This window comes from Mchenga conophoros, linkage group LG5, assembly GCF_057382185.1.
Source record: "Mchenga conophoros isolate Kocher_MC1m ecotype Shallow Benthic linkage group LG5, M_conophoros_male_GT1.1, whole genome shotgun sequence".
NCBI classification, from domain to species: Eukaryota; Metazoa; Chordata; class Actinopteri; order Cichliformes; family Cichlidae; genus Mchenga; species Mchenga conophoros.
Window position 1 is genome coordinate 2,044,744 of NC_140530.1, and position 14,527 is coordinate 2,059,270.

General features: G+C 43.6%; 1 protein-coding gene across 2 annotated transcripts in view; it reads right to left on the minus strand.

Moving 5' to 3' along the window:
* Positions 1-14,527, minus strand: part of fhit (fragile histidine triad diadenosine triphosphatase) — a 158,607-nt gene that overhangs the window by 84,536 nt on the left and 59,544 nt on the right. For both annotated transcript variants that reach the window (XM_085272821.1, XM_085272822.1), the window contains exon 4: positions 3,324-3,448. In XM_085272821.1, coding sequence (XP_085128947.1) covers positions 3,324-3,429 — 106 coding nt within the window. In that variant the 5' untranslated portion in view covers positions 3,430-3,448. The remainder of the gene's footprint in view (positions 1-3,323; positions 3,449-14,527) is intronic.

Sequence of the window (14,527 nt, forward strand, 5' to 3'; positions counted from 1 at the left end):
TGCTAACAGTGACCTTGGGTCTTTGATTCCAACATTTTGCATTTCTGTTCAGGACTTTCTTTGAAAGTAGGAAATCATTTATGTTTTTCTGAATTAATTATCTTTAGTTCTTTGTTCCTTTTGGTGTTAGTTCCCATTTGTGTCCACTCTGTCCTACTCTCACCTCCGTGTCCTGTCATGAGTCTCTCCACGTTTTTTTTACCTTCAGTCTCTCTACTCAAGTCCCCGTTGTCATGTCTCTGTGTCGTCTGTCAATGTGGCGTTCTGTGTTCTCTGTCTTGTCAAGTTCCTGTCTTTAGTTCTTGTCTCTGTGTTTATCTCTTCCTGTTACTGTGTCCATTTCTCTGTGTTTTGTCCTTTGGTCCATTAATATTTCTTTGTCAGTCTACTGTGACTCATCTTCCACCAGTGAAATTACAACCTTTACATGCTGGTTTCCTGTATTGTTAAATAATGAATTAAGTTTGTGTGGAACCATCCATAGATAGCTATATATTATGAAATTATCAAATCTATATGTCATAATATTCTGAGTAACATTTATATTTAAAAATTGAATTAATATCGCATTATTCAAACTAAAATCGATTCGAATCAGGAAATCGATACATACAAACCATACACGACAGCAGCTCTCACTGCCATCTTGTAAACCTTTCCTTTCTCTCTTGCTGCTATCCTTCTGTCACAGATCACCCCTAAGACCCGTCTCCATGTTTCTTCACCTCTCTTGTGCTCTTGTGTCTGTGGCTTTGGTAGGTCAACCCTGGGTAGGTAACTCATCTACCTTCTCTATCTCTACTCCTTGTGTCTTTGCTGTTTCTTTCATGCTAAGACAGAAATTAAATAGCATACTTTCGGCATTGATGAGTGACTATGTTCAGTTTTACAATACTAGTGTACAAACCCTTACACACAGTTTTATATTATCAGATTCTGCAGACCAACACCACCATGTTTGTCTCATAAGGACAGGAAAGAAGAGAATACGCATGTTTATTTTTTACAGGTTTCTATACTGAATCGAAATAGGTTTCATATCCATTCATTTATAAATATTTGGTGAAAGCACTCAGAAGTGCATCTGCTACTGACAGCTAATGAACAGGAAGTCAGCAATTAAAGATAGAATGCTAACACGCTAATTCAAAGCATCAACTGAAAGTTGGAGATGCCCAGAGGCTTCATGTACGATAGCCATTTCCACCTGATGTACTTTCAAGTACCTTCTGCTCATCACCTTGCACACTGAACAGCTACTGACAACTCAGGCAAAATGTAAAAATTCATTTATGATCCAGTTTTAAGTGAACAAATACAAAATATTGTTTTTATTCCAGAATTTCTACTTTCAGAATTTCAGATTAGTGAGGCTAGTCTGAAAGTGGCCAAATTCTTCATTGAGATAAATTAGAAAATGTAAAATGCAACGATTTACAGGATTGGTACTCAGTAGTAACTGTCATGGAACCATGCTTTTTAACTGCCCCGACCCAAGGGCAGGCACTGATGACAGCGTAGCATTGAGGGAGTTTATTTATAGTGCAGGAGCATGGTGGGGACTTAAACTAACAAAACCCAAACTGGTAGAAACTAACAAAAGAACATAAGGAAAGTAGAAAACATTACAAAAACTGGAATGCCGGGAAGGAGGAGCCTGAGACATAAATACAGAGGATGATACAGAGGATGGCATGCAGACAAACGAGCACAGGGCTTAAATACACAGAGGGATAGCAGGGGAATGAGACACAGGAGGAGAGCACAGCTGGGAGTAATCAAACATGATGAGACCAAGGGGAAGCAAAACTGAAAACATGAACATAGGACAAAGTAAAACAGGAAACATAACACAGAGACGCAGACTTGACAAGGGGAGACAGAGCTAACAAATGGTAAATGGTAAATGGCCTGTATTTATATAGCGCTTTACTAGTCCCTAAGGACCCCAAAGCGCTTTACATATCCAGTCATCCACCCATTCACACACACATTCACACACTGGTGATGGCAAGCTACATAACAAGGAACACAGAGACAGAAACCAAAAGACTAGAAATCACCAAAGAACTAGGGAGCTAGAAATACAGCAGTCCCTCGTGTATCGCGGGAGTTACGTTCTAAAAATAACCCGCGATAGGTGAAATCCACGAAGTAGCCAACTTAATTTTTTTACAATTATTATAGATGTTTTAAGGCTGTAAAACCCATCACTACAGACTTTATACACTTTTCTCAGACAGGCAGGAACATTTTCAAATTTTTCTCTCTTGTTTAAACTCCATCCATCCATCCGTTCGCTTCCGCTTATCCTTTTCAGGGTCGCGGGGGGCGCTGGAGCCTATCCCAGCTGTCATAGGGCGAGAGGCGGGGTACACCCTGGACAGGTCGCCAGTCTGTCGCAGGTTTAAACTCTCAAAGTTCAAACCGTAAAGTTTTTGTAGTCCAGTATTATAGAAACCAAAGGGCCCCACGGTTGCCTTAGACAGTGCAAAACGATTCGTCAACATTGTTGTTTGTTGGGGAGAAAACTTACAAACATACAGTACAGCACTTCAGAATCACACTGCTAGCAATCACAGATTTATGTAAATTTGACAACCTGAACGCACCCTGTACTGTACAAGAGACACGGCATGGAGGAGATTGATTGACAATGCTCCACAGCCAATCAGAACACAATGCGCTGTAAAAAACAAACAAACAAACAAAAGCATGCAAAATTGCACAAAAAAAATAAATCCACAAAACAGCGAGGCTGCGAAAGGTGAACCACGTTATAGCGAGTTACCTCTGTACTGCAAACCAAAATCAAGAGACCAGCTGTGAAAACGTTTGATGAAATTAGAGATCAATGATAGTACAAAACTCAAAGCACTGGTTCGCAGTCCCAGGAAAGTAACAATCTGTGCTCTGCAGGAATGTTACGACTCTACAGACAGGGACATGCTTAAAGAGACTTGTGTGGATGTTTCAGACATGCATACTGGTGTCATACTCAGAGGTGGGAAGGAGCAAAGTACAAATACTTTGAAAAATACTTTGTTACTGTAATTAAGTAAAATTTTAAAACTTTACATGAGGAGTGCCAGTTGTCTGGATTAAAATCATTTTCATTAATGTTGTGGTGCAAGCCGTAAAGGCACCTTTTTCACAGAAGAAAAAGAAAAAACAGTGTCTTTGTCCATCGCTCTAATAAAGCTAACACAACAAAGTGTGTGGACAGCCCCAGGGAAAGAAGGCTCTGAAAGGTGCTAAGAAACAAACCCGCACTGCAGCACACAAAGCTAAACACCTCTAACCTGTAAGTAATGAAAAGATACGTCCGGGCACCACAGGCTTCCTGTTGACCAGTGCGAAGGACAGCTCAGTCTGCAGGAACACAGCCGAGAGCTTGATGAGATGCTGTCCGAAGCGTAGAGTCGCCATGTGTCACTGACTGCCAGGCCTGGAAGAAATGCAGGTGCAGCAGGTTGTCAGTAACATCACACTAAACAAAGCTTCTGTTCACTGGCTGTATTTATGGTCTGTCCCAGGCAGAGCCCTCTTTTTGTGGGCTCTACCAGAGTCTGCTTTGTAACTGAAAGGCAATTTTCCAGCTGTAATTTTCTCACATTTTGTTTGGTTCTATTTTGTGTGTTGATTTGTAGGTATTTGAGTATTTGTTGATTAATGATAAGTGGGATGTACTGTGGCATAAGATTTACCGCTAAGTTTAACTTTGTTTGCTCCAGATGTGGTAGTTGTGTAGTTGTGGTAGTGTACACACAGGGCCAAACCTCGGCTTAGCTATTCTCTGAGTGCACGTTCAGAGCTGAGCTCCATATAGTTCTGGTCCTCATTAATACTGCTAGTCTGATAAAACAGAGCTGAACTTAACTGAAGTTAAAGTGGAGAATTGTAGGCAGTGAAAGATACGTCTTTTTATTGTTTATTACAAACAGCCAGAATAGGTTTCATGGTGACTCATGTTCTTTTTTGAACAGAGCACACACACAAAGCCACTTTCTTTTTATGCTGTCTAATATTGTTACATACCAGTGAAAATGTCCATTAATATACTGATATTAACTCGGAGACATGCATAATGTGTTCAATCAATTTCTGAATCCCACAATATGTAATAATGACTTAAATATGCTGGAGCAGCCTGATGTGTACGTTTAAGGTGGCACATGCATTCATTAATGCATGTGTGGTTCAGGATCTGACAGTAAGTATATGTTCTGCAACATGTCAACGGTAACACTTAGAATTCAGTTTATATTCTTTTTTTTTTTTAGTGGAATAATTTATAATAAATCAGCCCTCCTTTGAATAAATAATGCGTTCCTCCTGTGTTGTTGGATTGATCCAAAGATCACTCCAATTTACACATTGATCCACACACTAATCCTGATATAAGAGCATCTGTTGTATTGTTGGGAGGTCAGTGATCCCTCAGCTGCTGTTCACTGATCTGAATTTCCTTTCTGTTTCAGCACAGAAAGACACAAATAATAATATGCATTATTAACCCTTATTACTTTGGTTAGCAAGTTTCATTGGTTTGTTTTCACCCACTTATTTGCTCCTGATACACTGATGACCATTATTTAAATGAACTGGCTGCATTTTTCTACAAGATGTGTATTTCCTTACCAATCCCAATGGTCCACTTCTGAAATTCATACTAGGGGCAGTAATAGCAAGGAATCTATCATATATATATATATATATACACACACACACACATATACACACACACATATATACACACACACACACACACACACACATATATATATATATATATATATATATATATATATATATATATATATATATGTGTGTGTGTGTGTGTGTGTGTGTGTGTGTGTGTGTATATATATATATATATATATATATATATATATATATATATATATATATATATTAGGGGTGCAACGATATTCGTATCGATATTGAACCGTTCGATACAGTGCTTTCGGTTCGGTACGCATATGTATCGAACAATACAATATTTGTAATTTATTTTATCAACTTTCCTTCTGACGATGCTGTCTGTGTTGAGCGCTCAGTGAATCTGCGTTTGACTACTCCGCCTAGGCTGCACTGTCGAGCGCAGATCCACTGAGCGCTCCACACAGACAGCATAGTCAGAAGGAAGAGCGCAGGGCAAGCTAGCAAGACAGAAGTTAAGCTCTCCTTGCAAGATGGACCTCCCCCACTCTCATTCAGATCTGGCGTTTGGAATTATTTTGGTTTTCATGTGACGTATGACCCTGAAGGTAAGCGAGTCATGGACTAAAGTAAAACAGTATGTTGGATGTGCCACGCAATGCTTAATTACATGGGTGGGAACTAGTGTGTTAGCGCAGTTAGCTCGTTAACGTGTTGGCCGTCTAGCCCCATGCACGGGGCGATCGGCGGTAGCTCGTTAACGGAGATTTGCCGTGTTGTGGTGTTAAGGTCATTTCAACGAGATTAACCTGAAAGCACTAGTGGGAACACAACGAATATGACTGCACATTTACGCCGACATCATCCTAGTGCAAAGACAAAAACAACAAGCATGCTACTAACTTTAGCCGAGTCATTTAGACAGCTGTTAGCACATGATTCTCCTTATGCTGCTGAGAATATAGCCCAGAAGAAGCGGATAGTATAGCTTTTATTTTGGAAAGAGACATTTCTCTGTAATAAACTCTCTTTTCCAAAGATGAGTGATTCCTCAATCAGATACAGGGCTTGCAATATCGCTAGCCCGACGTCCTGGGGCTAGCGATTTTTTTCAGTCGGGCTACCAAAATCTATCTCTTCCCTGCCCGTCGGGCTATTGTAGGAAGGAAAAATATATGTCAATGCTTTTGCATTCTTTCAGAAATGTAGCTGGGTAATTATGTCATTGGCATCGGTGAGCCACTGTCAATATGTGACATATTGAAATCGCGTTTGAATTTGCGCTTGTTTTTTTGCTTTCACTTTGCAATCGCGCGAACTGTGTATAGAGAGCGACAGCACTGATCTGTGAGTGATGATAATTTGTGCACCAATTCCTCTGACATCGTCTTATTAATCGTTAGCTTACTATGCAAACATGACAAGTGAAATCTCCCGCAGCTTAAACATGTGAGAGGTTGATCGCGCAGAGAATCGCTGAGCTTATGTGAGTCCGTGTGTAAAAGTAGCAGGATATATATTTTAGTTCTGCTGAGCCAAATAAGACAGGTCAGGGTGAAGAAGTGACAGCCAAAGAAAAGCTTACCACAAAACGGAGAAGTTATGACAAATCAGACTATAAGGCAAAAAGAAAGTGCAGCTTTATGGTTTCATGGACAAAAGAATTTCTGTTGCTGCGATATGACGAGCTATATAACCAGGGCTGCACATAAGTGGTCCGCAGGTGCGCATTCGCTGTCAAAATAAAAAACACGCACAAGGGTTAGGGTTAAATTTAAAAACTGTACTTTTGAGTTAAAATATATATTTATAATTTTAATAAATGACAAATTAAAAAGGCATGAACATTTTTTTTGTATCGAAAAAATATCGAACCGTGACACCAAAGTATCGAACCGAACCGAACCGTGAATTTTGTGTATCGTTGCACCCCTAATATATATATATATATATATATATATATATATATATATATATATATACACACACACATATATATACAGACACACACATATATATATATATATACACACACATATATATATATATATACACACACACATATATATATACACATACATATAATAAATCAATGCATTGTAAATAAAGACATGCATGTACTGGTGACACCACCTACACTCTTTCATAAAAATCTTAGCAAAGCAGGAGGGGAGCCCTGCTGTCAGTGATGAAGCAACCTGCTAATGCATAATCTGGGTAAGAAAAGAGACTTTCATTTAATTAAAGAACATCTATGACAAGACTTTCACTGTGCAGTCCCCTACATCATACTCGGCACAAATAGGAAAAAAGGTCGTGAAAAGAGAATCTTATTTAGATTCAATTTTCTGATTGGAGATAAGTGAACAATATATCTGTAAGGCACACTTATCACATCTTCAGACCAAAATTACATGTTGACAAAAGGATAAGTAGATCGCTAATGGAGTAAGTGGTAATACAAAGACTAGAATAGAATAGAAATATCCTTTATTGTCCCTCACTGGGGAAATTCAGGTGTTCCGGCAGTAAAGTGACAGGCAGATGGAGCATGCAAAAAAAGTGAAGAATATTAAATTAAAAACAAGAAGTAAGAGACTGTACAGTTATTAAAAATAGCATAATCAGATAATTTTTTCAATGTAATAAATGTGCTGTATATTTGTGCTTAAAACAACAACAACATACTTTTAAAGAAAATGGAAAAACTGTGCAAATGCCAGCAGGGATGTAAACGATTTATTGTGTTTGTTGTGAGCAGTGATGGTTACAAAGTCTAACGGCTGCTGGGAGGAAGGACCTGCGATAACGAATATCTAGTCCTTGTGAAATTCTCTCAACTCATAATGATAGTCAAACCAAGACAGTTAGATGGAAATCATTGCAATGCTCTCTTATTTAGCCAAGAAAGGGTTATGCTGTCTTTACCATCCATGTATATAACCAGTGTTGGGAAGGTTACTTTTAAAATGTATTCCACTACAGATTACAGATTACATGCTCCAAAATGTATTTTGTAACATATTCTGTTATGTTACTCAATGAGAGTAACGTATTCTGAATCTTTGAATTACTTAATATATTATCATGCTGTTTACAACTACATGAATGTCCTATTGCTGTGATTTATTACTATTACTGAAGGTTACTCTCCACACCAACACCAACCAGATGTTTAAATCTTAATATAATGAGTAACAGTAGGTGGACATTAGGTAAGGCTGCACTTTTTGCAGCGATCTCGTGTAGAAAACTATTCAGCGCGCGTATATAAAACAGGTCCGCGGCTCCGAACCGTAGTAAAGGGACCTCTGGCTAATACGTCGAAAACTAGCTTTACTTTGTTGTCTGGGTCACTTTGCTAGCGAGAGACAGAGAGAGGCGTTGAAAGGCTGCTCCAATGGAGCTTATTGTTTCAGAGGAAAACATGAACACAGCGTACAGTCGAGTTTCTCCCTCCCTCGCTCACAGACACATAACAGGTATGGCAGTCCATTCGCCCTGCAGCACAGACTACACTGCCCACCAGGCTACATTCTTTAGGGTGATGCCTGTAACACTCTGCCTATTGCCTTCATATTAAATCATTTTTTGAATAGCGGGCCCAACACTCTAAAGGAAAAGAAAGACAACGCAGGAAATTTCACACCTTGCTTTCAAAAACACACACTCCTCATTCTGAATCTACACAACTCGGAGAAGAAAACACACCTGAAGACAGTCAGGAGAAATGGGTTAAGAACTTTTCAGACAGGATTCTCACTGAACCTGAAAAGAGAGTATTAGCCAAAGGACTCAATTTTGCCATTTCCCCGCAACAGTTGCCCATAGTGGACCTCATCACAGCCACAGAATCTGCCATACGGATTAATAAATTATCACCGTCAGAAGCAGAGCAAATCAGGATGAAAGTCTCAGCCACACTCTCCAGTGCCAAAGTCCCTCCATCCAACCTCACAATACAGGAAAAGAAGGCCGTCGCTTCCCTGAGCAAAGACCACAACATCACTGTTTTACCAGCTGATAAGGGAAGATGCACCGTGGTCCTAAACACTACAGATTACCACACAAAGATCACTACTCTCCTCAGTGACAACAATACCTACGAAGCCTTAAAGCGAGACCCCACAAGCAGCTACAAAAAGAAAGTTATAGCTTGCCTTCAAGACTTTGAAAAGGACAAAATCATTGACCGCCTCACATATCACCGCCTTTACCCAGGGGATGCCATACCCTGCATCTATGGACTTCCTAAAATCCACAAGGAAGCTGTCCCACTCAGACCCATAGTCAGTAGCATAAACTCAGCCACTTATAACATTGCTAAACACCTTGCTACCATCCTTGCTCCTCTCATGGGGAACACCACCGACTTCACCGACAAGGTCCAGAAACTTACCCTGGATCCAGATGAAACCATGGTGTCCTTTGATGTAGTCTCTCTCTTCACTTGCATACCCACCACGGAGGCCGTGGAGACTGTCAGAAAACGACTACAAGAAGACAGCTCCTTGGAGGACAGGACCAACTTCACACCCGATCAGATCTGCACACTGTTAGACCTCTGCCTCACCACTACATATTTCAAGTACAACGAAGGCTTTTACAGACAAAAACATGGCTGTGCCATGGGCTCCCCCGTGTCACCTATTGTAGCCAACCTTTACATGGAGGAAGTGGAAAGGAAGGCTCTTGGTTCTTTTAAAGTAAGAGTACCCAGCCACTGGTACAGATATGTGGACGACACCTGGGTCAAAATCAAGACACAAGAAGTGGAATCCTTCACTGCGCACATTAACGCTGTGGATAAAAACATCAAGTTCACCAGGGAAGACAAGACTCAGCAGTCTATTCGGAACCATGATAACAGGGTTCTTGCTGATCGGAGCTGGCTTGGCCCTGACTTATCGGAGAAATAAGAGAGCGGAACCAGCTGTTCAAACTCCCCCTAAGCTGACCGCTGGAATTGAAGCGATGGGACGAGGCGCGGCCTCCCACACCGAACGCAGCATGGTTAACACCTTGGAGACGCTTACAGCTGCCGTGAAGACTCAAACTAACACCATTGAGCGTATGATGGGATACATCAGAGAGGGGCCTGCTCACAATAACACCCTTGAGCGAAAGTTGGATAACATCGCAGAACGGCTCACTGCAGCTGTGGGGTCTCAGAACCAAAAGAATGACAACACCACGGAACAGAAGCTTGATACCATCATGGGGAGGCTCGCAGCACTCCAACGGGAAATCGAGGCCCCAGTGTCAGAGTGCTAAATTCGCTGCTCGCATAAAGGAGAAATCAACAATATTCAACATTTGGACACCACGGCGCCAGCTGCTAGGCCCAAGGCTGGAGCCCACCAAAACAACTCCCTGATAACGACTGTGTGATGACTATTCTTCCCATCCCATGAAGGACACCTGGATCGGCTGGAGGACTGTTTACTTAGCCTGATACAGCGAAGGACACTGTCTCAGCTGAACTATGGACACGCACACACATACACTTACACTGATAAGCACGCACTCATCCCCCTCCCTTCCAAACGCCTTCGATGCTTGTTCCTGCGGGGGAAGGCAGCGGGTCTGCGTGCCGCGCTGAAATGATAGCATGGTGCAGGACGACTGCTGTGTTCCTTCGAATCACCCCCCACCCCCCTATCCATCCCCTGTGGCTTGTCATGTGCTCTGATGTTGTGATGTGGACATTAATGTGCTCTCTGTGCAGAGGAGTTTTTTTGTTTCCTGTTCTCATGCTGTCCTCCCATAGGTTGCCCAGCGTGTGAAGAGGTCTCTTTTTTTCCTCTTGTACTTTTCCCAATGTTGTGTAATTTTTTCAGTGTTATTCTCCCAACGCTGCCGGTCTCCGACTGTATTCCCTTGTGTTTTCTTGTTGTTGTGTGTGTAAGTCGGGGGGGGGGGGGGGTCCTATTCCTCTGTGGGGCAACCTGCATATGGCCAATAAAGCATTCATTCATTCATTCATTCATTCCATCTGCATCTTAAGTATAAAGGTCACTCTTTCGAGGATGCCAATGTTCACATTTTGGACAGAGAGGACAGATGGTTTGAAAGAGGAGTGAAAAAAGCATCTATGTCCACTGTGAGCGACCATCTTTGAACAGAGGCGGGGGTTTACGACACCAACTCTCTGCCATCTATAATCCAGTTTTGAGATCCCTTCCCAGACGCCTTAACGCCCACTCACATCCTGGGCCATCTGACCTCAGGAATTCGCATGATAAGGTGGGGCCAGGTTTCACAATGAACTCACCCGAAACTCTAGCTGATTGGGACCCACACCCAGTTTCACACCTTGGCTCAGGCGATTAGAGGATCATCAGGGGGTCCTTTTGTCCCTCTGTGGGGGGAAACTCCCACTAGGTTTATATCTGGGACTCTCCACCATTTGACCTTAGAACTGAAGAAGCTTCTCGGATGAGAGGTGAAACTTTTCAAGTAACTTAAAGAAGTCCAGATGCTTGTCTTTGCAAGCTCCTTTGACCATTTTTTGAATAATAATTTTTTAAAAATATTTTGTCTGGTCATTATGCGGCCGCAAGTAGAGGTAACATGGGCCGTGAGACTGAGACACAGACATTAGAGCAGGGGTGTCAAACGTACGGTCAGCGGGCCAGATCAGGCCCGCAAGCAGGTTTAATCCGGCCCGTGAGATGATTTTGTAAAGTATAAAAATGAGCAGCAATTTTTCAATAAAGAAACTGCTGTTCAAATTGTGTCCATTGGATGGCGCAATAGCAATTGTGAGCTACTTTGTTTTGCCTGTGAAATTTAAACCTGATGTGCTTTGGCACCCTCATTGCCCCAATATGTCTCTGTCAAAAAAGAGAAAAGTGGATGCAGAGTGCAGAGTGTTCCAAGAAAAATGGTCATCCTCCTATTTATTCACGGAAGTGGTTCTTGTACTTGTTTGGGGAACAGCATTTCATTATTTTTATCTACATTGCTGCCTGCGAAGTGACACTCTGATGTAGTTCTGTGATCTGTGAAACAGTTCTGTGAATCACTGAGGCACTGTGTGCTTGTGTGTTCTTTGTCCTCAGAATTTTCAAATAACTTGAGATGTTTTATGATTAATAGCTATGTTGTGCCTGTACTATTTTGAACATACCGTCCACAGGCTCTAGCTTTATTTTTATGCTGATTGTATTAAAACAAAGAAAACAATCTGAAGTTGTTGTTTTTAAGTTATATATACAATGGTCAAAGGAGCTTGCAAAGAAAAGCGTCTGGACTTCTTTAAGTTGCTTGAAGACGTTTCACCTCTCATCCGAGAAGCTTCTTCAGTTCTAAGGTCAAATGGTGGAGAGTCCCAGATATAAACCTAGTGGGAGTTTCCCCCCACAGAGGGACAAAAGGACCCCCTGATGATCCTCTAATTGCCTGAGCCAAGGTGTGAAACTGGGTGTGGGTCCCAATCAGCCAGAGTTTCGGGTGAGTTCATTGTGAAACCTGGCCCCACCTTATCATTCCTGAGGTCAGAGGGCCCAGGATGTGAGTGGGCGTTAAGGCGTCTGGGAAGGATCTCAAAACTGGATTATAGATGGCGGAGAGTTGGTGTCGTAAACCCCGCCTCTGTTCAAAGATGGTCGCTCACAGTGGACATAGATGGCTTCTTTCACTCCTCTTTCAAACCATCTGTCCTCTCTGTCCAAAATGTGAACATTGGCATCCTCGAAAGAGTGACCTTTGACCTTTAGATGCAGATGGACTGCTGAGTCTTGTCCTGTGGAGGTGGCTCTTCTGTGTTGTGCCATGCGCTTGTGAAGTGGCTGTTTGGTCTCTCCAATGTAGAGGTCTGGGCATTCCTCGCTGCACTGTACAGCATACACCACATTGTTAAGTTTGTGTTTTGGGGTTTTGTCTTTCGGGTGAACCAGTTTTTGTCTGAGCGTGTTGCTGGGTCTGAAGTACACTGGGATGTCATGCTTGGAGAAAACTCTCCTGAGTTTTTCTGATACACCGGCTACATAGGGGATGACAATGTTGTTGCGCCTGTCCTTCTTATCCTCCCTCGCTGGTGTCTGGTCTTCTTTTCTCTGCCTCTTTGCTGACTTTAAGAACGCCCATTTAGGATAGCCGCACGTTTTGAGTGCTTCCTTTACATGTGTGTGTTCCTTCTTTTTTCCTTCAGGCCTTCGAGGATGCCAATGTTCACATTTTGGACAGAGAGGACAGATGGTTTGAAAGAGGAGTGAAAGAAGCCATCTATGTCCACTGTGAGCGACCATCTTTGAACAGAGGCGGTGGTTTACGACACCAACTCTCTGCCATCTATAATCCAGTTTTGAGTTCCCTTCCCAGACGCCTTAACGCCCACTCACATCCTGGGCCATCTGACCTCAGGAATTCGCATGATAAGGTGGGGCCAGGTTTCACAATGAACTCACCCGAAACTCCGGCTGATTGGGACCCACACCCAGTTTCACACCTTGGCTCAGGCGACTAGAGGATCATCAGGGGGTCCTTTTGTCCCTCTGTGGGGGGAAACTCCCACTAGGCTTATATCTGGGACTCTCCACCATTTGACCTTAGAACTGAAGAAGCTTCTCGGATGAGAGGTGAAGCATCTTCAAGCAACTTAAAGAAGTCCAGACGCTTTTCTTTGCAAGCTCCTTTGACTACGATGACGTGGATGACTGAGAACCTTCACAGATATATATACAATGATTTTACCAGTCCGGCCCACTTGAGAATAGACTTTTCTCCATGTGGCCCCTGAACTAAAATGAGTTTGACACCCCTGCATCAGAGCATCTTAATGCGTGTTTTGTTTGGGTTTCCACCGGCGTGGAATTACCAAAAATATAATTACATCTGAGAAAAGGTAAAAAGACTCGAAATCCAGCCATTTTTGTTTACTGTCACGGGTTACCAGGGCAAGCCGTGTGTAAAGGATTTAGGACACGGAGGCTGGACCAGGCGACGCTGAAGGCAGAGACACGGAGGCTGGACCAGGCGACGCTGAGGGCGGAGACACGGAGGCTGGACCAGGTGACGCTGAGGATGAAGACACGGAGGCTGGACCAGGCGACAGTGAGGGCGAAGACACGGAGGCTGGACCAGGCGAGGCAGAAGCTGAAGAAGAGGCTGCTGCAGGCGAGGATGATGAAGCTGGACCAGACGAGGATGAAGACTCTGAAGCTGGACCAGATGGCATGAAAGCCGGAGACGGTGGCGCTGCAGGTGACGGCGTGGAAGCCAGAGACGGTGGCGCTGCAGGCGACGCCGTGGAAGCCGGAGACGGTGGCACTGCAGGTGACGGCGTGGCAGCCGCAGGTGGTGGCGCTGCAGGCTGGACGGATCCCTTGGACCCTCCAGCGACGACAGGAGACGAAGGCCGTAGCGGTCCCTCGGACCCTCCAGCGACGACAGGAGACGAAGGCCGTAGCGGTCCCTCGGACCCTCCAGCAGAGACAGGAGACGAAGGCCGGAGCGGTCCCTTGGACCCTCCAGCGGAGACAGGAGACGAAGGCCGGAGCGGTCCATCGGACCCTCCAGCGGAGGCTATCACAAAGCCAGCAGGCACGGAGTCCTCTAGCCGACCGTCGTTTCCTCCCCACAGACGGCTCCGACAGGCCAGGCAAAACCACATCCGGCGGGTCGGGCAGCGAGGCAATAATGGCTGAGAGAAGGTGTGGTGTGTTGTGGAGAAAGGCCTGCATGGTCGGGGGAAGTGATTCCAATAGCCATGGAAGGCCCGAAAAGAGCCGTTGTAGCCTGCTTTCAACGGCGCGGCAAAGCTCTTTCGGAGGGTTTTCCAACCACAGCCCGAGGAGAATCTCCACATTGTAAGTGATGTCGTCCCGGAGCTCCTCGGACTGATTCAGTGCCGCTGGGTCCA